Raw genomic sequence first — 26,398 nt, 5'->3', positions numbered from 1 at the left:
GGCCTCGGGAGCGGCGGGGCCGCGCTGCCCTCAGCCGGCAGCAGGGCAGGCGCCGGCAGCGCGGGTGGGAAGGAGCGCGGGGATCTGCGCGGGGATCTGCCCTCCTCACGGCACCGCGGCTTCGTCACCGCCCCGCACGGAGCAACGGAGCGAGAGCGAAGCTCTGTCACGTCCACAATCCCAGGAAACACAAATGTCTTGGCACGAACTCCGCTCAAAACCAGCGAGGAAGGTTGAAACCGCCTTCACCGCCTTGAAGCACCGAGGGGAGCAGAAACTGAGCCACAACAACCGTCCCAAAAATCCCTTATGGAAATAATCATGTTCCACATTGTATCCTAAAGATCGAAACTTTAGGAGACAACTCACAGCAGCAGTTTCCCCCCAGCAGATCTCTGAAAAAAAATTGCTTTTAAGGAACAAATTCAAGAGTCTAAAATTACCTACTTCTGTCTGCAGTAAACAAATCTCACGTTATGCCTCTCAGTGGGACACTCCAATTTACTCTTTCTTCATCACCCAGCTATTAAAAGCAAACAAAAAGCATTTTAACTGCAAACCTTAAAATAAGATGCAAAGCCAGGACATGAGATCATATCTTTCCTGACATCAATATCTTGAATTATAACTAACACGTCAATATCTTGAATTATTTAAAACTTAAGTTGGAAGCAAGACCATTAAGAAACAAATAAACAAAAATCACATTTAAAGCATTTATTTTGAAAAATAAAATACAAAAGATCATTGAATTGTAATTGTACATGTAATTTATCAACTTTTTTTTTTAAATAAAAGATATTTAACATTTTTCACATATGAATAAAACAAACCACTTTTCCACCAAGAATCTTTCAGGACAAGCACAGACCACTCTTGTAAGCTTTGTACATTTAAAACCAAACTGCTACAAGAAGCAAAAAAAATCTTTGAAGATGGAGCCCTGTAATTAAAACAGAGGAGCAATTTCAGAGACAGGCATTGCTTTTGCATTTTTAAAAACCTTAAAAAAATAGTTGTGCGAATGTAATGCAGTTCTACATTAACATCAGTGATTTTTTTGTTTGTTTGTTTTTTAACAGGTTTACATGCGCTCACAACAGCAAAATTTGAAATAAAAACAGGATGAAAAAGAGGAGAGAACATTCTGAAGAGAGCAGGCCATGAGCAGCACACCTCTGATGCCAGGGGGACAAGCCTGAGGGATCATTCCCATGGAAAAGGCAGCAGCTGATCTTCTAAGGAAAAAGAAATAGAGTTATGTTGGAGCTTTCCTGGTAATATTCATCTTTTTATCCTGCATTTAGGATTTACAAGTGCAGAATGAAGAGGAGCCACCGTTGTCTCAGCAGGTGGAAAGTCACTGCCACGAGAAATCCCATTCCTGTCAGGAATGGGGCTGCTTTCTCCATCCTTTATCATTGAGAGACTGCTTGCAGCACAGTGCAGAAAAAACATATATTGATTTTCCACTTCCATCCCAAACCCTGGTGACCCAGTGGGAAGTTATGCTGGGAAGTTCCCAGTTTGGCTTCTCAGAAAATGGGCAGCAGCTCCAGACAGAAATATTGCAGGTTGGATCCATTTTTCAGAGCTAAGTGGCAAAATGAGGTTGATGCTTTAGTTATTTTAAATTGACTGTGTGAAGAGATGATGGTTTCTCTATTGATTTCACAGTGAAGGTCTGTAATTCATCTCTGGGAAGATTTTAGAGCCATTATTTCTACACAGAGCAGTGCTTTTGGCTATATTTAGGGTGTTTATATTTATGGCCACGTAAGGATCTATTTTGGGGATATTTGTAGGGCACATTGCTTTGGGCTATTTTTAAACTGGATTTAAATTTTGCCATCTTTTGTTGTCAGGTCAGAAGATCTGATAGCAGAAAAATCCTGGATTAACACAGGAAATCTTTGCATCACTCATTCCTTAACTGGTCTGGAATTTACTCTGAAAATTTTGTTACTGTTTATTCAGTGACTAAAATGCAGCTTTTTGAAAACACTGGCTATGAGATGTTAAATCAAATATCACAAACCACCTCATCTTTAGCAGTTTCCTTTTAAAAATATTTATCTTACCCATAGAGTTACAGAAGTTAAATAAAAATAATCTTGAATTAAGAACAACAAATGAGCAGAACTGCAATGCTCTTTTATTACCTTCTGTGCAAGAAATGTCCCTTTTGTCTTCTATTCCATAGGTTCAGTCTGTCAAAAAAATAATTTAAATTAAATTAGCTATTTTACATTAGAGGACAAAAATATCAGTACCAATGTCTGTTCTCCAAACCTTTGAGCTGTTTGGTTACATTATGTTAATACTAAAGGAGAACACTATCAGCATCAATTTGATCAGGTTTTTATGGTTTAAGGAATATTCTTTTACTCTTCCACAGTGCTTATTTTTGTCTTTTGGATGGTCTATCTTTGTTGTGGATAAATCTGGTCAGATTTTGGTAAATACTGTATTTAAACCAAGCTAATTGTATAAATTCACCTCCTGGAATTTAGCAGGAACCTCCCTATCCTATGGAGTGAAGAAGGAATTTATCAGTCAGAGTGGCCCAGGTTCTTTTGGGTACCCCAGGATAACTGAAAACCACAAACAGCATCATTTAACTGATATTGTATGCAAACAAGAATTTAATGGATTGAACCCAGGACTTATTCAAAATCAAGGATATTTTTTGCTAGCCCACCATCTATACACAGTGTGCTCAATTCTGAAGGATCTCCCTGCATTGTCAGCAGTATTTCCTCTCCTGGCAAGGCACACCCTGTTCCTGCAGCTTTCTTGTGGCTAATCCTGCAATCCCACCAGCAATCCCATGTGGAAGTGACCCCAGCAGGCTCCTGTGAATTCAGCAGCACACATGGAGCAGACACTCAGTGACAGGGACAATGCTGGCAGCAACAGGGCTGGGATGGTTCTCCAGAGCTGAGCAAAGCAGGAGCACTGAGTGATCCAAGCAGGCAAACAGCCAGGAAAAAGCCAAGCCCACGTTAGAGATCACACAAAGGCTGCTCAGAAAGATTTGGTGGCCACAGCAGGGTTATTTTCTGAAAACATGAAACACACACTACAGCTATGCCACTTCACTGATCCACGTTCATTTTATCTTGCCACGAGACTTCCTTTCTACTGTCTTCTTTGGCTGGAACAAAAGAAATCAGTTTTCCTTTTTAATCAAATCATTTTTATTTGAACAAACTGAGAAGTCAAAATGCTTTGTCTGTGGTAGATTTCTGGATATTTTTAACCTGTCCCATCCCTGGCAGTGTCCAAGGCCAGGCTGGACAGGGCTTGGAGCAACCTGGGCTAGTGGAAGGTGTCCTTTCCCATGGCAGGGGGTGGAAAAAAAATATTTTTAAGGTCCCTTCAACCCAAACCATTCTGGGATTTTATAATTCTGTGATATCCACAAGATCCGACAGTTTGAGAGCTTCACAGTAAGGGCTTTTCTTTTTGTTTTTTTGCAGATCCCTTAGGGAGCTGATGACAAAGAACAGCTTTTGGGGGGTACCAGATTGTGAATTTTCAGTAAAACCTGAAGTTCCATAGCACACTTGACTATTAAATCAACACCACCCCTATCCATGGCTGGGTTTGTTGACTTTGATAACTTCTCTATTTATTTTTAAAATCTCTCAGTATTTATAACTTTGCCCTCTGGACTAGACTTGCTTTAAAACAAGATAACAAAAGATAAAGCTCCTCTACAAGTAATAAACTTTGCAGTTTGGTCGACAAAAGAGGCTCAGTTTTTCCTTCCATTTCACAGCAATATTCAGGCAGCTCAGGGTGACAAACACCACTCTTAACTCTGGAGTTACACATGGGTTCAGGAGAGGTTTGGGATGCTGAGTTCGAGATTCCACCTCATGGATAATCAGCAAATCTCACCATCAATCAGAAAATCAAGCTCATGGAGAAGTGGTTTATAAAGGCTGTTTGATATCCTTTGCTGCTACACCCACAAAAACCAAATTAATTCAATACTGTACCTGTGGCACTTCTTTGAGGAAGTCAGGAAGCTGAAATTCACCTTTATAGACCTGGAAAAACAAAGAAACATTTATACTACTCAAAGCCCTCATTCACTATTGTTTGAAATGCTGAAGAGCTTGTTAAGAGAAAGAGGAAAAAAAAAAAGAAAGTAAGTTTTTTTTTGTGTTGTTAGCATCCACTAATGTTAGAACATTAAATATTCTGGCAACATATTGTCTTCTCTCTAGAGGATAATTTTTAAAAGCTCTTTGCTTCTGAGAATAAACATTCCAAAGGACAAAAAAAAATATATCCTGGTTGTTTTTTTTTTCCAAACAAGAAGTATACTTGAAGAGTTTTACCATCCTGTCTACTGAAGCATAAAGACTGATCATCCCAATGTCATGACTGTGCTCTTGTGTAATCATTTCAAAATAAAAATTAAAAAAGGGCACAAATCTATTTGGAAAAATTCCCTAAAGCCAGGAAATGGGAATGGGGCTCCTCCAAACCTACTCAGAAAAATTCCCTAAAGCCAGGAAATGGGAATGGGGCTCCTCCAAACCTACTCAGAAAAATTCCCTAAAGCCAGGAAATGGGAATGGGGCTCCTCCAAAGCCTTGCTCTGCGCTGCCCTCCCTGGTTTGCGTCACAGGAAGGAGCTCCAGGAAGGCAGGGGATGTTTATTACAATTTTCTCTGCTCTCCTATGTGCACATGGCCAGAACACAAAGCCATGCCCAGCTTGTCAATATTCTGCAGTGGCCTGGGACTGCAGCTGAGCCTGCTCTGAATTTCCTGCCCTGTTTCAGGATTGGATTCCCATCCCAATCCATCCCTGGGATCCAAAGCACCGGGTTTCACTGAGAGCAGGAATTCCTCCACACCCACATTGTGGCACTCTGATATTCTATGGCTTAGATAAAACAGGAACAGCTCTCATCTGTATTCAGGCAGGGGCCACTGGCATTCCCATGGGAACACTAAGGAAAGTCACCCTGGGCAGAAATTCAGTGTGTGGCTATTGGAGCCTTGCTCCACTATAAATATTTATAAATCAAGGTGAGGACTTCTCATTTTCTGCTTTTATCCAACGATTAAAATGCAGGTTGTGTCCCAGAGAACAGGAATGGAAGTTACAAAACAACACTGTCACAGCAAAAATGTTACAGAATAACCTCAGCAGGAGTCACAAGATAAATCAGGATTTTGTGCTAGGTGGTGCTGTTGTTGGAAGGAACAGACAGGAACCTTTACCTTTTCTGGGAATTCTTAAAACCAATTAATCCTGATGCTGACAGCACTTTGTGACTGATTCAGAACTAGAAGGACCAAACCAGAATCCTCCTCCTTTCCTTCTCCTGCAATTATGACTCAGTCTAATTTTTATATTACACATCTCAATTTGTGTCTGCTCTAAAAACTTCACCTTGGCAGGAACTGCATTTACCCCTAACAAACACCTGACAGCAGACAGCCAAGATCAGCAATATTAAGAAGAATAATGGCACTGGAAAGCAAATGCTTTGAGGGTGTTTCATATTATATTCACATGAAAATCTCAGCATTCACAGAGAACAATTTACCAAGGCAAATCCAAGCAGTGGCAGGCCCAAGATGAGGTTTAACACAAATTTTGGTTCAGAAGTGACATTACCAAAGGGCTGGTTATGTCAAGAGGAGACTGCATAAAAACTGGTTTAAAGTAGTTCCAAAAACATAAATGTGCCCTTTTGAATCAAAACCCAGGGATCAACAACAATCCAGAAATTCTAAAAACAATGACTCCATCTGCAGCCAAAGAAATTAAAGAGGCTTCAGATTCCAAACTCTGTTCTGACCAATTTGTAAGTGTAGAACACATCACTCACAGTGGCACTAGAGAGACAGAAGCAGGATATTGGAATTATTTCCAGTCTAAGCAAGAATTCAGTAAAATTGAGGAGAAATGGGGTTTACCATCTCTAAGGGAATTATTTTGCAAGTCCAAATGGAATTCCAGAAGAGGGGGATCTGAAGCCTGTGTCAGTTTGTTGTTCAATGTTGGCAGTATTCAAGCTGTTCTATTAAAAAACCAAAACACATTCTTACAGCCAAACTGAATGGATATTATTCTCACAAAGAGATCAGAAAACAAGTTTCACATCCAGTTGCCTGAGAAAACCCCTTTAAACACACAGGGAGAACTTCAGAACAGAAGTGTAACCTATAATTCTTTTTTATAGAAGATTAAAGCTTTTTTTTTTTCATCCACTTTCCTGTTTGCTTTGGAAAGAGTCCCATTATATTTGGTCAGTTCCAGTACACAAAAATAATGGGGTTTTTGGTGCAAAAGTCACCCTGCAACCAAGTGTGCTTGGGCTTGGTAAACTTTGAAACATCCAGGTTGCAGAGTATAAGGCTGCGGATGTTTAGTTGTAAAAGGAAAAAAAAAATCAATTAAATAAATAACACTGTCAAAACCAGAGCTGAGCCCCTTTCTAGAACCACTCCACAGCACAGGGAGTGCTCATCTTTCAGATTTTCCTGAAGTTTTAAGGCAGCTTTAAAGGTTTACACAATTCTTCACCTCTATTGGACCTGCCAAGGAAGAGCCATGTGAGATGTAAATGTTTACCCAGGAGGGACAACACAGAGAGCAGGATCTTACACAGGCCCAGCAATGTCTGCCAAAAGGCAGCTTGCAACCACACCTCAGTCTGCATTTTGGTTGGTAATAACTCTCTTTATGCATTATTAATCATTTATGCAGAGTTAAGGGGTTTGGGGGTTTGTTTTTCTTGTAAAAATGAGATAACAGCACCTATGGAGAGAAATTATGCAGTTGGGAATACACATGTTGGAAGAAACACCCACTAAAGGGAATATTAAACAAATTTCGAGGACACTGAGAAAGTCTGTGCTGCTGTGGTCACATGGAAGATGGAACGACCCCCAAATTTTTGTTTTAAGTATCAGAGAAAACACCCACAAAGCCAAATGCCTTTATGATCAGGTTAATCAGTGAAATGGAGATGCAGGGCCCTGAGCAGCTGGGCATCCAAACACCTCTGACAGCACAATTACCCTCATCCCTTAGGATAAATACACTTTTTACCTTTATCAGAGATTGCTGCTGCCCTTAAAACCTCAAAGAGAAACTCTTGAAATCCTGCTTGTCATGGATGTTTTGACTTTGAGCAGGAGATGGTTCCTCACGATGTAAACCAGGCATGAGACTGGAGTGAGTAAACTCTGTTTTTACCTCTAGGTGTTGCCATCAGCTGAACACAAAACACCTTTAGCTGGGCACAAACCAGAGCTGGAGAACAGCTTTGGGCTGTATTTGAACAGAGCTGCTGAAAACCATGGCTCCTTCTCTGGAATTCTGTAACTTCCACCTCTGGCTCTCTCCAGGACAGGGAGCACAACTCCATGAAGAAGTTAAAAGAACTTACTGGAGTGTGTATTCCAAGCATACAAATTTATTTAGTGGGAAGGATGTGCCAAAGAAAATCTGATGTAATTCATTACAGATGGGAGAGGAAACCACTGTGCCAACCATAACACAACAAAGCAGCTTCTCCTGGGCAGGAGGCAGAGCTCTGCAGCTGGGAGCTGCTCTCTCTCCTCTTCTGCTGAGTTCTGGCAAACTGAAATGCACTTTTACACCACCTCACAGTACTGATAAAGGACATATCACACACTGTTCTAATGAGGAGTGAAGCACTTTTGTATTTCAGCCCATAGAGACTGGGCTACCAGCTCACACACAGCTTAATTATTTGCATTTTCTGCATAATTTGCAGATGAAAACTTCATTTACTTCAGGATGTTGATTTCCTTTCTGTTCAGGATGTAGAACTTGTTAAAGCTCTAGGGGGGAACAACAAGTAATTATGTATCTTTAAGGAAGGGACCCTTGCAGTGATAAATTAACAGATCAGCAACAGGATTACAAGAAAACCACAACACATTCAGAGAAGGCAAAATCACCTCCTTGGAGAGGTCAGGTGCAGAGAACAGCACAACCCTTGCCCTCTCTGCCCTGCATTCCTTAACTGAGACAAGAGAAACTGTCAGAAAAGAGAATATTCTCAGGCTTAACAGAAAACAGAACAACAAAAAGTTAATGGCTTTGTTAGCGAAAACATCAGAAAAATCTGCTGAACTCGTGGCTGGCCCAGTGCAGATCCTGTCAGAGATGTTTCATTTCCTAGCAGGGCACTGGGAGAGCAACACAAGAAGAGGTGAAGCTTCCTTCATGCTCTGTTAGTTCCTCAAACAAAAGCAGGGATGTCAAAGTACAAATCCAGGTTGTTTCTTGTTGTTTTTGTGCTGTGCTGCAGGAGCACAGACACCAACCTCAGCGCTTTGGTGTCCTCCACGGGTAACAGGCAAGTGAAAAATCCAAATTTAGCAGAGAGCATTGCTTCCCTTGCATTACCTACAAGGAGATAGTATTTCTAATTTAAGCACTGTCCTTTAGCTGGAGAAAATCATCATTTTGTCTCCAGACTGAAGAATAATAATAATTTTTTAAAAAATTATATTTAAGCTGTACATATGGAAGTCACCAGCAGGGGACAGAAAAGGAGAAAAGAGGAATAAAGAACAGCACTTGAGTGCTCAGAAAGCTTAGGAAAACTAATATTTTGCACCACACCAGCCATCTCTTTCCAGTTTTCTCTAGTATCAGCCCTTGGTCTTGGAATTTTTACACTGCTGGTTCTCACCTCATGATTAAGAGCAGCAGCTCTGAATTGCTGAGCATCATTTTCACTGTTAAGTGCAACTTGTGGTCTTTTCCAAGAAGGGACAGATTTTGCTCAGCTTTAGAAGTCTAAACTTTATCTGTTTTCAATGAATACAATTCAAGTTCTGTGTTCACTTCAAAGTCTTGGAGACTACAAATATAAATATAAATAATATATAAATAATATAAATAAAAATAAAAGAAAGATAAAGAGAGCTGCTTCCAAACACAAAATGAGCCAATAAATGGCTACAAACAAGATCCAGATATTTTTACTATGCACTGAAAAGCAATTCTGGAAAGATTTGCTTTGGCCAGCTTCATCCATGTTCAAGATATTCAGTACAAAACTCTGTGAAAGGCTATCCCAGGTGAAGAAATTTAAAGAAAGCAAGAGCAAAAGAAATGCTCCAGTGATTTACAAATTCACCAGCTCAGGGTACACAGGAGCACATTTAACTTGCCAAGTGCCAGCTCCAAAAGGCTGGAAAAACCCAGATTTATTTATTTTATCCATTTAAATAAATGCTTTTTTCTCCAGGCTGCAGCAGCAAGGAATAAATTAGCACAGGTTCCTGGAGGAGAAAGGAAACCCCACAAGAGCTGTTCCTGATGGGCCAAACTTACACACCAGAGTCTGAAACAGTTGGAAATCTTTATGTTGCTCTATTTTTAAAGAAATATTCTAAGTTTTGAAGATGAAACATCTTGAACTCTCTTGCTTTTAGCATTTATTCAGAACACATCCCTCATTTTATCTGTACAAACCACACATGCACATGGAATTTTGGCAAAGAACAAGTGACTAGAAAAATATATACTGGGTACTATAATAAACAAAATTAAAATGCTGTCTGGGGCTGTAAGTAAAGCTATTAAATTAAAATAGCAGCCAAAACATTAATGAGTGTTCCATATGTCTGCAGTATTTAGATCAGCTTCAGTTTTTAACAGCTGCTCCTAGTATCAGCAAACAAACAAATTCTCCTTCAAAGCAAACTTGGAAAAAGCATCAGTAAACCCTCAGCCTTTGAAATTAGGTTTTCGTTTCTTTACAGTTACTCCTGGCTTTGTTTGTTGCCTGAATTCCTCTCGTGTATTTTGAAATCAAATCCATTTCAAGAAGAGACAGAAATCCAGACAATTTTTACAGCTTGGCCTGAGCTTGCCCCACACAGGTGGAGGCCTCAGAAAGGTCAGCAGGCTGTAAAAACTTCTGTCAATTTTATCACTGAGACACAACCAATAAAATTTGCAATTTCTAGTACTGAACACTTATTTTAACTGAGTGCAGACAACTTCATTTGTTTGTAAGCCTTTTAAAACAGGGAACTTATAAACTGTAACCAAAAAGAGAGGGTTACTTTTTCCATGCTGCGCTATCAGCCATGAATTTAAAAAATCAACCTGCCAGCCTTTAATACACTGATTATTGATTAATGACATTTTTTCTAAAAAGAAATAATGCAAGAGTGTTTAGGGACTCCACAAACCCCAATTCCTTTTCATTCCTATCTATCCCATCAGTATTCCAAGCAGGTTTTCAGGATCAGAAGGCTGGTGAAAGACAGTCCTTTTAAATTGTTTAATTCAACTTTTTTCCCTGATTACTCTGCTGCAGCAGAAAAAGTCACCTTCTTTTAATAAACTATGTCCAAAAAGAACAGCAGTAGAGTTATTAATTCTATTTCCAACAATGGTAATGAGTTTTTCAACAGATACCTCCAGGGATAAACAGCTCTAATAGCACAACTACTCAAATTCCAACAACATTAAATTCAGATTCAAATCCTTAAGTTTAGGTTAATCAGCACCAGACCTCTCTCCATCTTTGGGCTGCTCTACAAAGAATTGGAAAATCAGACATTTTGATCATCGTGGGCTGTTTTCTATGGGTCATTTTTCAAACCCTACTGAGTACTTGGGGTGTAATTTTGTGACAGAGCTTCTGCCAAGCCTCATATATAAAAATCTGAGCTCATCCATCAAGTTTGAAACCAGACAAAAAAGCTTTTCCCACTGTTAATTATGACTCAGTCTAATTTTTATATTACACATCTCAATTTGTGTCTGCTCTAAAAACTTCACCTTTGCAGGAACAGCATTTACCCCTAACAAACACCTGACAGCAGACAGCCAAGATCAGCAATATTAAGAAGAATAATGGCACTGGAAATCAAATGCTTTGAGGGTGTTTCATATTATATTCACATGAAAATCTCAGCATTCACAGAGAACAATTTACCAAGGCAAATCCAAGCAGTGGCAGGCCCAAGATGAGGTTCAACACAAATTTTGGTTCAGAAGTGACATTAGCAGTTCCCCAGCTTTCTGGGCAGCTCTCAGGAGGTTCAGCTCCACACACCAAGGAGCACAGCTCAAGGCCCCAAAGGATTCCTACATTTTCCCCCAAAGAAAACACATTGTGAAGCAGCAAAAAGTGTCAGAAACAGATTCTAAATCCCCAGACCAAACACAAGGCTCCTGCTCTAGAGGTCAAATCCATTCAGTCAATAATTAAACCCACAAAAGCCTTACCCTCCTCGTGTTTTCCACCACTTTCTGATCTGGCTTCCCATAATTGGGGGGGTTGGCATAGGGGTCATAGCCCAGTTTGGCCAGCATGGGGGCAATCACTGGCATGTCCTGCAGGACATCAGCTGGGATCTTCCCAACCCACTTGGACAGGGCTTCCACATTCACTGGCTTGATCACCTGGTCAGTGGATCTTTCAACCCTGGGGAAGGAGAAAAAAACAATATTTTCCATTCCAACCAATTATTCTTCAAGAGCATTAAGAACTTCAGCTTGTTTTGTTTGGGTATTTTTTTTCTCCCATTTTTCTTCTTTCCCTCTCAAAATTTCATGTTTTCTACAGAGTTGATGGGAAGTGAAGTTTTAATAAGAATAATTTGCACAATATTTGCAGATGCTGTCAGGTTTAGGCTCTCACACTGTGCTGAAACAATTTCTTTATTCCATAAAAGCAGCAGAGAAAGCCCAGGAACTGATAAGTGAAAAGTAAACCCACATCTACATATAAATCTGTTTTCCCACTGCCACATTCCCACATCTGCTGTTTCATTGTCTAGGATGCATTAAAAGTTGTATTCTGAATTCCAATCCATGTGTTATTTCTTCTCACAGCCATTCTGTGGTTCATTTTTTTAAACTTGTTTAATAAAAGAGAGACCTGAAATGACAGAAAGCTACAAACTACAGAAATATTTTTCATAACCATTCCTTTGATTGTTTGGTCTTTAGACAGATCTTAAAGGCAAGTGCACAGTCAGTGTCATATTTAGAAAATCATTGATTTCTTGTTAATTTAAGCAACAGTCCTAATGTAATTTTTATTTCTGCTCTACTTTTGTGGTGTGTTTTATTTTTCCAGGGAAGAAATCTGGCACTGCTTTGTGCTGCCTTCATGATTGTAAAACACACAACTTCTTTACTGTGCTTATTCCTGGAACAGAACTCAGGCTGAATAATTGAAAACTCCCTGAGTTTTTACTCTAAATAATTTAAAACTTTGTTCCTGACCTCAGAAAGAGTTTGGATGTTGTTGGATATATAAAAGGAATATTTCTGTCTGCCTCACAGCTGATGCTGAGCACACATCAGTCACCAGAGTTCACCTTGTTCCTCATTTTCACTCCTCAGCAGAGCTAAAATCCTCCCAGGAAGGAAATCAGTCATCCAATGCTGGAAGGTCAGTAAGGTGGAATAATTTAAATACAATCAACAAAAACAAACCAGACAGGGAAATGCTCATAAGGAAACTGTCTTGGCAAGCAGGGCCTTCAGATTGGTGTTTCATGGAAGCTGAAAAGGAGCTGACAAACAAAAATCCTCTAAAACAAGCCCAGCATTTTCAGCTTTATCCTCTTCAAGCATTAGCAGAGACTCAAAGCAAAGGCAGGATCTCAGAAGGGGATTTTGGGACCAGGGAGTTGTGACTAAATTTCAGCATTCTGAGGGTTGCTGGACTGAGCTCCTAAGTCTGGATGGAAAATTTAAAAGTTTAGGCAATGTTTTTTGTGATTTTTCCAATTAGAAGATGAGCATCTGACTCCACATTAAATTAGCAAGAACAGAGCTGCTAAAAATTGAGATTTAGAAGTTCAAAGCACCACACCAGGAGTCCAGATGTGGACTGGGACACTTAGGAAAAAATTATCACAAGGTGTTTGAAAAAGTAGGATTTATAGTCCTTAGAGCCAGCCAAGCCTAAAACCTCCTCACCAAAACTGCAAATTTTAAAATCAGGATGATACTGGGAGAAGCAGGTAATGACCTGGCTAAGAACTTGCTGGACCCCCCAAAAATGGGTGTTACAGATCAATTTGAGCCTAAATTTGTCACATATGGATTCCCCACCCTGATGTCAAATTTTAAATGTCTGTTTTGTCCCTCTGTCATTTTAATCTTTGCTGACAATGCCCTCAGCATGAAGCATTTCCTGGTGATTGACAGCAGGGACTACATTTAGCTGCTCCCAAGGACTGATAAAAAATCCACTGCTCCACATTTGGTCTGGTTAAATCCTTCTCTGTGCTTTCAGTTAAGGTGGGAAGGAAAATAAAACAATTTGTGGGAAAGGAAGAAAAAAAAACAATTTGTGGGAAAGATTCCTAAGATAAAGAACTTATGAGGACTGTGAGGGAAGACAGACTGGGGGCAGGAGGAAAGAAAAATGTAAAAATCCAAACAGAAAAACAAAGGAACACCAGTTCTTGGGAAAATTGATTATATGGCAGTGATTCCAGCTCTAGGAAGAGTTTCAGCTTTGGGAAGCACACAGGACTAACCCCAAATAATTCTGCATCTGTACCAGAATCAAACGAGCGCTATGCACTAAATATAGTAAATTCTGAAGTAATTCTGCCTAGACAGCTATTTCCATAAAAAACCTAATAAAAATGGCTCTAGAGGGGTTGACATTTCTTTACATCAGTGGTCAGCACAGCTGCTTTCACTTAGGCAAATGCCAGAGCTCAATTAACAATCCTGGTTAGAGCATGGAGTCCATAATAATTCCTTCAACAGCCACGTTGGCAGGAACTTCAAACCACAGAAAATTCCCACTCCTACAACTCCTGCACTGCACATCCCTACAGCCCTTGCAGTGTTCCTGGATAAAAATCAAAATAAAGGGTGAGAAATACATTCTAAACATTTATTAGCAGGTAATAACATGGTTATAAAGATCTTTTAGTGACACTGTGATCTCATTCTCAAAACGTTTTTAAATATCTCAAGACAACAAAAAACTTGTCAGATTTCTTTTCGAAAAATACCTGCAACAATTAAAACATCTCCAGGCATCTTAGGCTGGACCTGAGGCAGCAGCATGAATCTGAAGTAGATGCTGAGCCTGTCTCTAAGAGATCTTTCAGGTGAGTGAGAGATGATTAAAGCAGGGGGCTCTGCTGGTTCCCAGAAGTTTTTTACACAAAGTCACAGCTGGGAATGCCAGACCCAGCAGGTTTGCAAGGAACAAGGGAATCAAACTGGGAAATCCCAAGCTTTCCCTGCACAATTTCAACTGGAATCCCCTAACCACACAACACAGGCATTTCAGGTTTTGATACTCACTGGGGTTTCTGCAGCCCTTGAAAGCCTGAGTCACTGAAATCATTATCAAATCCTGCAACTGAAAACCAAATTTCACCACCTACTGTAAGGCTATTTGATTAGATTAACCCACCCCAGACATAACACCCATTTCTCTTTTTCCACCATTGCCAGAGCCTCCTGAAATCAGAAATTGCTTCCCCAGATCATCTCCTGAGAGATAATAAAGGCATAAAGAACTCTGGGACCAGACTGAATAGAGGGTCACGAGAACATGTCCAAACTCTTTTGTCTTAAATGTGAAGGTTTTACTAAAAAAATGAACACATTTGACTTTGTTCAAGCCATTTTCTTAATTTTTAGAAACAAATACTCTCAACTCCTCACACCCCATTCCACCAGATTTAATAATAAATTTTAGTAAGAATTCAGTAAGGTTATTGAGTTTTATAGCATAAAGGTCCATCAATTTTTAAAAACACCAATCTGGAAGCTGTAAAGCAGTAATATTTTACTAGAAATGGGATTATACAGTTATTTTTTACAAGACACTTTCGTTACCTCCACTCAGGTGCTGCAGAAGCAGCAACAAACCCCAGGAATTAGGGAGAAGTTCCCATGTGGATCAGGTTCCAGGGAGGTCTCACAGTGCCCTGCTTCAGGTTAACATTTCCACATTTTCAACCTGCTACTGAACAACACTGCCAAAAAAAAGGGATGAGATCCCTTCCTGATAACCCTGGGAACAGTGGAGGCTGTTTCTTCAGTGGGAATGGTGATGTGAAACCTCCACAGGGCAAATATCTAATTGTTAGCTGAGTTTAAAGTCCTCTTTGTAATCACTGATAATAATTTTAGATTTGTTTTAAATCAAATGCCCCTACAATAGATTAGAAAATCCACAGCTGTGTTCCTAGGCATTAAATAAAGGAAATATCCCCATTTTTATTTCTCAAAACTGGAGTTTAAATAAATAGAATTTCTGTAACAGTCTGTGTGTGCTTGCTGTGCAGGGTGCCTCTCACTCAGAAGCAATTGGCCAGTGCTGAATATTCCAGATCCAGGAGCTGAGTAATTTATCTGGGCAGGCCTTGCTGCTGGAATAGGGCTTCTAATTCAGGATTTTAAAATTTAATCTGGTGGATTCAAAAATAAGAGGAGTGTCAAAAATTGACATTTTTCTCTCTCAATGTAAAGATGGACCAGCTTCTGTATTTCAGCTGTGAACAGTGGCAAAGAAACCAGAGTAGTTTAACCAGAGAATAAATCAGATTATCTCTTAACAACACCCATCTAGTTTCCTAAGCAGGGCTGAATTTTGGATTCTGAAAGCAGCTGAATCAGGTGCACAGATGGCCCAACAAAATAGTGAAAGATCTGCTTACAACAAGGTTACTTTTCATCAGAATGCCTGTCATTTTGGGAGCACATGCCAGGAGAAAAGCTGCCAGCTCTGCTTTCTATTGTCTTGGAGCAGTTTCTCCAGTTTCCTGGAAGAGGAAGTTCTTGGCAAACTCAGCTCCGAGGCCATTCTTGCACTGACAACAATATTGTTGCTGAAATCAAATGGGTGATGTGGCTAGGATGGGTGACACCAGTCTAGATAAAACAGCTCAGGTTTATTTAGGGGCACAGAGAAAAGCAAAGCTGATACCAGATATTCAAATTCATCTCAGCCTTGACCATTAAAAGTTTGTTCACATTACACACATAACCAATCTGAGATTGCAAACTGTTAATTAGCAATGACTTATTTTCAAGATGCATCATAAATCAGCTGCCCGAGGGAGAAACTGAAACCAAGCTGTGATTTTTATATACCAAATGCACTATTTTAGAACAGCACAAGGTGAAGGATGAAGGCTCATACTCACTTGGAAAGAGAAACCCCCCCTGCTTTTCCAATCATCTCCTCATGGTGCAGCACTGCCTGGTTCCATGGGATGTGCAGGAACTTGAGGAGAGTCCTCATCCACCTCTCAGGGTGCAGCACCAGCTGCTCATAGTGCACCAGCATGCACCTCTGGAAGCCCACCTCCATGCACTGGTTGTACATGGTTTCTATGGCCCTGTTCCACTTGCTCAGGCAGTCCCTGTAGCTGTTCAGGTCAAAGCCAGCTATCGTCACCTTCCTGGAGATCATGGAGTGCACAGAGGCACGGCCATCCCGCACCATCAGCAGGAATTTGGCGTTGGGGAAAATCCTGGCGAGGTAAGTTAAGGATTTTAAAGCAAAGGGATCCTTGTTGCACAAGTAGGGAGCGGGCTCGCCGTGCTTGACGATGATCTCCAGCAGAAAGGCCTGCATGGCCGAGTCCAGCACCTCATCCGTGACCCCGGCCTCGTCCAGGCGGATTTTCTCCTTGCTGGACCTGGCCCACATCTGCTTCACCGCCAGGATCCTGGGGATCACCCTGGTCTCCTCCCCGCAGCGGATATCGGGGTGCGCGTCCAGCATGGCGCGCATCAGCGTGGTGCCGCTGCGGGGCACGCCCCCGATGAAGATCAGGGGCATGTCCTTGCTGTAGGGCAGGCTCCCGTTGGCAGTGCCACCGGGCGCTGTCCTCAGCGTGGCCCCGGCGCCGTCGCCCCGCGGGGGCTGCCCGCGCTCCTCCATGCGGTGGTGGCACTCCATGGCGTGCTGGCCCAGGTAGAACACGGTCGCCGAGCTGATCACCAGGCACGCCAGCAGCAGGTTCTGCTTCAGCTTCCCGACCATCTTGGGCAGCAAAAAGACACCTCCTACTCCAAGTTATCCTCTAGTTCACGTGCCATGGGAATCCTAATCCCAAATAAATTAAGGTCTGGCAAGAGAAGAAGAAAAAAAAAAATTAGACATTTTTTACAATAAGTTACTTTTCCAAGAGATGAGACAAGAAATTTCTCTTGGAATTACTCAAGAAATTACTTTTCCAAGAGATGAGACAAGAGTCAGTCTGAAACCCCAAAATACCCAAAATAAAAGCAAGGTTTCTCATTATTTCTTTTCCAGTTCAGCTTCATAAAATTGCATTATTCAAAAGTAATTTTCATTTCTAGAGATGAGAAGAAAAAAAATTTAGATGATTTCTAGACACGCGTAAGAGTCTGAACAAAACTTTTAGCTAGAAAACAGTTTCAAAATCTGTCTGTTGAATTCCATTTCCAAGAAGGACTAAGAGCAAGCCATGTTTTATAGGGAATATCAGAGATTATATCAAACACTGTCTTCGACAAATCTTTACTCTGCTGCTGGATGACTCCGGCTGTATCTTTATTTTTCCCTTTTCTAACAGTTAATGTAGAGGCAATCATTTACCTGTGTTCTGCAGTTCACCTGCTTTAGGTTTTCAGATCAGCTGGGCTGAAAACTGACTATGCTTCCCAAAACTCCAATGAAATTAGTACTCTACTGGAATTTTAAGGAAGATCTGGCTGTTCAGGGCTGGAATAGTTCACTGAGCACTCAGAATCACAGATGCTTTTAATTGGGAGGAGCTCCAAGCACAGAGGCAGTGCCAACATTTTAAATGATTGGCTTCCTCCAGGCTTTTCCATCTCTGGCAGCACTGCAGGACCCATCCCTGAGTGCACAGGACCCTTCTGCCTGCTCCCTGTTTCCCTCCAAAGCATCATCCTCTTCACCTTTTCCTCCTAAACTCCAGCTGTTGACTCAGAAATGGCTGATTTGAGGGGGCTCTCCAGCCCTGTGCCTGTTCTACAGGAAGGTGCAGGCAGAAGGCAGAATTCCCATCAGCAGTGGGGAAAAGCAGGGAATTCCTCCTGCAGGGATCTGTCACAGCAGGGCTTTTCTCTGCCAGGGCATCCAAGAGAGGGCTTTGCCCTTCACGTTAACAAAGCTTATTCCAATCAAAAGCTGTCACAATACTCCACTCAAAGTTCAGCTTTTAGTTTCTGTTACCAAAATTAAACTCAAATGTAACTCAAAGATTAATTCCCTTCTTTTCCTGTGAAGTGGCCAACAGTCTCTGGCCAGAACACCACTCACAGGAACAATTCATCCTCTGTGAAAAGTTTCATTCTACTCACATACCTCTCCTTGCTTTAACTGGACCTTAAATATCTGAGCATAAAAAAAAATATCTCTCAAATTCCCAGAAATTTAAGTGGAGGTCATCTGAACAGTGCTCAAAAAGTAAGGAAAATAAATCATGCAGTTCATATTTCCATAGCACCAAAAATCAAAGTTTCTCTTCTGAAAGATTCAGCATGCAGACCTAACTTGAAATTAGGGAAGGGGAAATTGTTCTGCTGAAAACTAACAAATAATACAGAATCTTTTAAAATTCTTTAGATACAGTACCCACTGGAGAGAAGAGGTAACACAAATGAAAGAGCATTTCAGTACAGAGCACACAAGACCTACAAATATTTACACTTCCTCCAATCCCTACCATTACTCAGTTTGAGTAAATGCCACAAAACTAATTTCCTCAGGAAGGAAAAAAAAAATCCTCCACGAAAACCTTCATCTTCCAAACTAAAACCTACTTGTTGAAGATACATCAACATTCCCCAAATGCAGAAGTTAGGTAGGTGAACACTGGAGAAAAGCATATCAAGATCAAATTGAAGATTTATATTAGAGTATCAGTTCAACCAAAATAAAATAAACCCAGCTTTAACAACAAACTGAAGAACTCTCAGTATTGGAGGGAAGCTGGTGATTGAAGGCTGAAACATTTAATTTAATTTTAAGCAAGCGATGACTCCCTCTGGGCACAATTCCAGCTGTGAAGTCCATTAATGCTGCACACTGTGAGGAGGTTTCCTAAATTTCTGTGAGTATTGACTCACCTACAGCACCAAAATCCCAGCCATGTGACAAAAACCCCACATCAGTCACCCACAAGCACTTTCATTTGATGCAATTCAAACTTTGGGAAGTTCAAAGTTGCCAAAGGCTGCAAGACCATAAAGAATCATGATTTAACTGTCCTACAACCTTCTGTCCTGTTTTTTTACCTGGAAGCAATACCTGGAACATGCACTGCCATAAATACCAGGGCTTTGTGTGTCAGGAACAGCTCCTCTCACAAAATTCATTTATTCTCCAAGCCAGCAAACTCCCTTCTGTGCCTGAAGTTCCAAGGAAAGCTCTTTGGGATAAGGATGACATATGAAAGTTGCTGCCCTTCTGCAAACAAACCCCACCTTCCCTCCTCCCCATGAGTAAGTGCTCTGGAGTACATCTGTCAGCCTGAAGGGTTATAAAAGTTATTATTGCTCTGCTGTTAACAGGAATTAAATTGACAGCCTTTCAAAATCACAGCAGGGCAATCAGCAAGCCCTCTGAGCTTTGAAATGTTGTGGGTTTTTTACCTGAGAAGAGCAAAGTGCCACTCACCTTACAAGCACAGACAGATTTTATTTTAAAAATCCCAAAACACAGCCACAATCACCCAAACAAACACAGCCCCCTCACACAAAACATGAGCTGAGCAAGTCCTAGAAGACTACAACAGCAGAGAGGCCTTTGGCAGCGAGTTTTAAGTGCCAGGACAAAAAACAATTCCCAGAAAAATTTATGTGGAAATAAAAACAAAAAAAAAAAGAAAAAAAAAGATTTAGTATCTACAAGTTTCATCACAAGACAGTGCAGCCAGCAGAATTGTCTGTAAGTGAATTTTCTGCCCAGAAAAGTCAGGCCTATGAGTCAGCCTCAGATGATGTTAGCACAGCAGAACTCACTGCACTGCTTTGTTTCCTTCTCCTGCACACAATTCATCCTCCTGCCCTCCCCTCCACGCAGCAGGTCAAGACCTTTTTCCTCAAGTTCATCCAAAAAATGTTGAAAATTTTTAGCTTGGTCAAGAGGCAAGTCATCCATTTGTATTTCATGCTAGTTTGGGGTTTGTTGGTGTTTCAAACGTCCCCTGCAGAGGAATAGAAGCTGCTCCATTCCCAGGCTGGAAGGAGGAACCCTCTGGAGCTCCAGAGCTCAGCCTTTCACTGTGGAGCTGCAAAGGGAGCACCTCCCTTCTCCTGTTCAAGCAGAGCTTTTCCAGGGCTAATCTGAGAGGGCAGTGACAGTGGCATCATGCATCCCAAAATAAAACACAACCTCAGATATATATATATATAGCATTTTTCAGTGATTAACTTGTCCTCTGCTTCCATGGCCTGAACTCCTGGCTCACAATCTGACCATCAGATCTCCTTCTAGGAAGAGCACAGCTTAGATTTTAGGGGATTTTTTTTAAGAGGATTTGTTCCTGATTTTGTTCCTGATTTGTTCCAAGTGCAGTGAGCAACTTCCCTTACAGTTCCCACTGCAGGAACCACAGAAATGTTTTCACACATTTGCATTCCCTTGAACTTAGACATTTCTGATGGGTTGGTTTAAATGTAAAGCTCTGAAAAATGTAAAGGGCCAGAGTTTGAGCTCAGCTCTTCTGGGAGGAAAGGTCACACTCAGCTCTGTGTCAACAGGGCATGAGGCTCCACAGGCATCCTCAAAACAAAAAGCCAATAAAAAGGAGTTTTTGTGCCAGAAAGTAGGAGCAAGAGAGAAGCAGGGAAAAAGTTCATATAACTGGAAAGTTGTCTTTCCTCTCATGTCTTCCTACCATGTTCCTATGATTCCTTTTCCTCTTCAGGAGAGCTGCTCAATCCCTGATTCTCTGGGGCTATGACAACAACCCCTCCCCACCCAGGCTTTATGGAGCAGGCTCCAAAATACACCCTGCAGAATCAGAAGATTCTGATGCACAGCCTGACTACTAAACCCAAAACTACAAAGGAAATTCATTTTACAGTGGCTAAATTGAATGGGAAAATATCCCAAAGCGCTGTTATCCATTGTCATTCTCCTGGAGGAGAAATGAAAATGCTGTTAGGACTGAAAAAACGTAAATGTCAACTCTATCTGTTTCTTCCCTGCCTCTTCCTGCACCTTTCACTTTTTCTCTCTTAAAATAAATACTGGAGATGCAGCAGATACTGGGAATTCTCGAGAGTCACCCTCAAAACAATACACATTTAGAAAGTGGAGAGTTATCTCTTAGAGAAACATCTACCCTAAGCTCTTTCAGCATCCCTAAATGAAAGCTTAAGGAAGGAATCCCATCAAAGTTTCCCCTCAAGGAGCTGTTTGAGTGTGCTCACCACAGATGACTGCACAGGATAATGGCAGAGCACAACACCAGGGAACAGCACTGAAACATCCCCAGAGCACCACTGCCACAGGCACCCAAACCATCAGAGCCTCGTTTAGCAGCCTGCTCCCAACACTGTTTGAGTATTCAGGAAGCATTTTGATCCCTCTGCACAATCACCTCAGTGAATCCCCCAAAACTGGATCTGTGTTACCGCCAGTCACGGATCAGAATCTGCACAAGGAAGCAAATCCCAAGCAAAAACCTCAAAGCTGAAAATCAAAATCAAGAAGTCTTGAGTTGCAAGTCCATCTTGAGCTATTTAAGCCCTCGTGGCCTTCAAACCCTGCAGCTGTTTGCCCAGATTTCTCCTCCCATTAATCCTAGAGTAAAAAAAAAAAAAGGATGATAAAATAGAAGGAGTAATTTTTATTCACCTCCACAAAGAAACAAGGAGTCCACAAAAAAATAAGGAGTAAATCAGCTGGCATGAAAACATCTGGAATGAAAGACAGCCAACTCCTAGAATGACAGAACAAAGTTGGACAGGATTAATATCAGGGACTGCAGATGTGAGAACAACTCTCCCTTACAGCCCACACTGCAGGAACCACAGAAGTGTTGGTCACACATCTGCATTCCTTGAACCTACATTTTTTGGCTTTTCTATTTTTTTTTCTTTTAATCTAAAGCCCTGAAAAATTTAAAACATCAAATTAACCTTCACTGGCACAGACTGAAGAATCTGAAGTTTTCCATAGCAACTATATAATAATGTCATTATTTCTGTTACAACCACATTATACAGAGTAAAAAAAAAAAAAAAAGCTCATACTTATGCACTTCAGTTTTGTTACCCAAGCACTCAAAATTCAACACTTTTAGGTTTTTCAACATCTAAGGCCTCTAAAATTACTTTAGAAAACACATAATTAAAAAGATCTGCTTCAAATGAAAGGAAATATCTTTATCCACTCTGCTCTACTTACATCTCTAACATATATAGCAAATTACCAGGATTTGCACAGAAAACGGTCAAAAAAGAGTTACCAACATGCTCCTGGTCATGCAAACACAAACAGTATTTGTTAATTTCTACAGTTCCTGCTGGAGAACAATTCAACAACAGGAATTTTACTGGCGACACACAGAGGCTTCGAGCTCTCTAAAGTTACACGTAAAAGAAGAAAAAAGGGGGAAAAGAGAGGGAAAATATCACACTGAGAGCAGATGAGCTCCTGCCCTGAGATTTCTCTGTGCTCTCGGCGCTCCGTTCTACACTGAGGAACTGCGGAGAATCAAACTCCTCAGTAACAGCAAAAACACCCAGATCCACCACAATTCGCACAAAACCAAAACGCAAATCCCAACGGCGGCAGCAAACCCACTTCCAGCTAAGCGACAGATTCAACCTCCTGCTATAAAACGATCAAATTGTGAAACTATCAAATTGATGGGGCTTGGAACAAGCTGGTCCAGGGAAGGCGTCCCTGCCCGTGCTCGGCTCGCTGCCCAGCCAAGCCATTCCATACCTGTCCGCAGGTACAAACCCAGCGCTCCAGCACCGTCCCCGGTGCCCCCCCGCCCCACCGCGGGCGCTCCCGGCCCTCCCCGGCACCGAACAAAAGCACCCGCAGCGCCGGGAGCCGCTGCCGCGACTTCCCCCGCCCGCGGTGAAACTTTGGGAATGCCCCGGCCGGGCTCGGCCGCGGGGAGCAGCGCGCCCGGCGCTCCGCGCATCGCCGGCGGCTCCGCGGGGCTGCCCGGCCCGGCTCCCGCGGGGACCGACACGGCGGGGAGCGAGCCGCTCCTGCCGCCGCCTCAGGCCGCGGCCCCCAGCGCCGAGCACGGCAGGGCCGCGGGCGGGGCAGGGCGGAGCGCGGCGGGCACCGGGAGCGGCGGGCACGGGCCCGCCTCAGGTGCGCGGCCCCTCACCTGCGCTGCTGCTGCTGCTGCTGCTGCTGCTGCCGCCGCCCCCGCGCCGGGCTGGAGCCGCGCAGCAGCGGCACGGCCGCCCCTCCGCCGCCGCGGCTCCGCTCGGGCACCATGGCAGTGCGCAGGGAGCGGGACGGGGACCGGGAGCGGCTCCGCGAGCGGGACGAGGAACGGGAGCGGCCCCGGGAGCGGCCGCGCCGCCGCCTCCCCTCAGCCGCGCGGCTGCGGCTGCCATGGAAATCACAACCACGCCCTGATTGGTCGCGGGCCTCGATGTGTCGCGAGCCGTCATTGGGTCGCCGCCGATGATTGACAGCGGGAGGGGGCGCGGCCGTGGCGCTGACCCCGCCCCTCCCCGCGCATCTGGCGCGCACAGCTGGCGGCGGGCGGGGCGCGCGCGCGCGCACATCTGGGCGGCGCTGGAGCGGGGACCCCACGTGCGCCAGCGTCTGGCCAGATGTGCCAGGCAGATGTTGGCGGCCGGGAGCCCGGCACAGCTCACACGCCCCCTTTGCTCACCGAAAATGATTCTTGAATTACAGAGACAAAACTCCGTCCGGATTCTGCCCCCGGGCTCGGCTTTTGGAGCTGAACGCACCGGAACCAGCCCAGCTGATCTGGGTAACCGGCTGCAGTGCAGCGCTCCAGCTGTCCCGTAAATTGAGACAAACGCCGAAGGCTTTGAGAGGCACTGAGGCGGTGCTGACAGCCCGGCTCAGGTGTCCCCTGGGGTCGCACACCTGCTCTGCGGCAGACGGGAAGCGCCAGCCACGTGCCCACCACGTGTGCGACTGGAAAAACATCTGGAACAGCTGGAGCACGAGCCGGAGCCGGAGCCAGCTGCTGGCACAAACCCCAACTCTGACCCACAGCTGGGTGAAGCGGCCAGGAAAGGAGCGAGGGTGACTCTCGGCCCCTGGAGGTGCAGCTTTGTAAGGAAATGCACATCTCTAGATGGACTCACCTCTCAAACAGCGTGGCCTGAGGCCATCCTGACCCCTTCCTTCCCGGTGCTCCGTGTGGAAAGCCAGGTTCAGCTCCTCAGCAGCAGGAAAACGCATTGAGTTGGACTTGCTAAGGTTAATCCAGCGATATGCAAAGGCTAAATGCAACTGAAAACACATTTCTGCTTCACAAACAGAAGCCCAGATGCAGACAAACAGCCTGCAGAGCTGCCAGTGCTGCTGCAGGGTCATAGCAAAGGGAACAATCCCACAGGACATTCCCCACATTTGTGTTGCCTGCCAAGTGGCAGGGGAAAGAATCAGCCAAAGGGATTCAACATCCCAAAATTCAGTCTGGGAAAAGCCACAGTGAGAGAGGAGAAGCATTTCTCTCCAGAGGTGACTGTGGCTCAACTCAGGTGCATTTTATTTGCTAAGAAAATCAGTATTTGCCAGGCAAGCAGATACCTGTGTTCATGACAGGGACAATTATTTCCATTCTCTGAAAAGCTCTGCTCTGGAAGTCCTGAATTGCCAGAGTACCCAGCACATGAAAGGCTTTTAAATGTGCTCAGAGAGCTGCTGGGAGCCCAGAGAAACCCCCAACTCCTTTCAAAGGTGGCAAAATCCCTTTCAAATCTCTTCTCCCTGACAGCTATTGATGAGGAATAAATGTCCTTTGCTCCCAAATGCAGATGGATTTGAAGCAACGATTTCAAGATGAAACAATCTGTCTCCTGTTTCCAGTAAGTTTGCCTCGATCCATTAAACAGCACTTTTCAGATGGCTTTATTGGTTTTTCTTTTATGGCTTTGACTGTGACTCACATTGATTGTCCCTTTTAAAGCCTTCCAATCAAACGGTGCCTCCGGGGTGGGGGAAATGCTGTTCTCCGAGGGAAAAGGGGAAAACAGCGCTGCTGGATGGAGCAGATGGAAATCCGGGATGCAGAGAGTGCCCCACGCTGGGCTCTGCTTTAATCAGTGCTCACCCGGCAGCCACAGATCAAATAACGCAGCAAATATTGCACAAATATTGCACCCAGTGCTGCCTGCGTGCACATCAACAGCCCCGGCAGAGCAGGGGCAGCGGGAACGCCTCAGCTGGGACATTTGCATTGCTTCCAGGAAGCTGGGAACGATTCCCCTCGCTGGGCTCAGCAGGCATGAAGGATGAGCCCAGGGGCAAAGGTGCAGCTCAGGGGGAGCAGGGCGGTGCTGCAGGGTCACAGTCTGGGGTCTGCTGGGCTCTGAGAGGAGCAGAAGTGGCTGTTTCCCCCTGGTTTCCCCTGTTTTTCCCCGTTTTCCCATTTCCCCCTGGTTTTCCCCTGTTCTTCCTTGTTTTCCCCTATTTTTCCCTGTTTTCCCCCATCACTGTCACAGCTAATGGTTGTTGCCAAGCTCTCAGTTCCAGCTGTGTCTGAGATTGCTGGTGGGAGGAGGAGGAAGGAGCATCCCTGAGTTCTGGTGCTATCTAGGAGCTCAAATTATGCTTTTTTTTCTCCATCTCATTTCCAGATGTGAGCCACAGCACCCGCCAGACTTCCAGCCCACATGGCAGAGCCCAGCTGGGCAGTGCAGGAGCCAGGCACAGCCTGGGCAGCTCAGAGTGTCCCAGCCCCAGCAGCAGGGACACATTTTGCTGCTGGCACCACCCCAGGGCCCTCCTGGGGAGCAGCATCTCTGCTGCCACATCAGCCCAGCTGCTGAGCCAGCGTGGGAGCCAGCAAAGGCCCAGCACTGCTGCCCTGACCTCTGCTAGCTGGAGTCTGGCACATTCACAGCCCAAAATGAGGCTTTTTTTCCCCTCCCTGGACTCCCAATCCAATGCTCTTCCTGCCACCAACTCCACTCCAAAAGTATTCCTGAATTCAAGTCCAGTGTGATAGTTAACAGCTTGCTACTCCAGATAGCCTGGCCCTCATCCAGGAGCATTTTACCTTAATTCCACCTCCCAGTCCCAAGAATGCAAAGAATTTCCCCCTGGCTCTGTCCAGCTCATTCCAGGAGCCCTGAGCAAGGTGAGCTGCTCTTACCAGAACTGTTAAATATGATTTTTTTTCCTCGAATCCCTCAGCAGCAATGGCACAACCCCATTCTGTGTCTCACATGAGAAGGATCT

At 43.6% G+C, this 26,398-nt stretch overlaps 2 protein-coding genes across 4 annotated transcripts in view; both read right to left on the bottom strand.

Annotated features, from left to right (window-relative positions):
• Positions 1–702: 702 nt before the first annotated feature.
• On the bottom strand, positions 703–17,020 carry TPST1 (tyrosylprotein sulfotransferase 1). 3 transcript variants are annotated; one of them, XM_053961244.1, is made up of 6 exons: positions 16,176–17,020; positions 11,263–11,461; positions 4,008–4,058; positions 3,082–3,157; positions 2,163–2,210; positions 703–1,238 (listed from the first exon to the last, which is right to left on the bottom strand). In XM_053961244.1, the coding sequence occupies exons 1-4, from the start codon at positions 17,018–17,020 to the stop codon at positions 3,113–3,115; spliced, it is 1,140 nt and encodes a 379-aa protein (XP_053817219.1). In that variant the 3' UTR covers positions 703–1,238; positions 2,163–2,210; positions 3,082–3,112. The 3 variants fall into 3 exon arrangements, with proteins under 3 accessions (XP_053817219.1, XP_053817220.1, XP_053817221.1); XM_053961245.1 differs by lacking the exon at positions 3,082–3,157; XM_053961246.1 differs by lacking the exon at positions 3,082–3,157 and having other exon boundaries at positions 703–943.
• Positions 17,021–26,398, bottom strand: part of CRCP (CGRP receptor component) — a 42,179-nt gene continuing 32,801 nt past the window's right edge. The window contains exon 7 of the mRNA XM_053961251.1: positions 17,021–17,105. Within this exon, the coding sequence (XP_053817226.1) occupies positions 17,044–17,105 (62 nt within the window). The 3' untranslated portion in view covers positions 17,021–17,043. The remainder of the gene's footprint in view (positions 17,106–26,398) is intronic.

This window comes from Vidua chalybeata, chromosome 20 (genome assembly GCF_026979565.1).
Source record: "Vidua chalybeata isolate OUT-0048 chromosome 20, bVidCha1 merged haplotype, whole genome shotgun sequence".
Lineage (NCBI taxonomy): Eukaryota > Metazoa > Chordata > Aves > Passeriformes > Viduidae > Vidua > Vidua chalybeata.
This window is presented reverse-complemented; position numbering and strand designations above follow the sequence as displayed.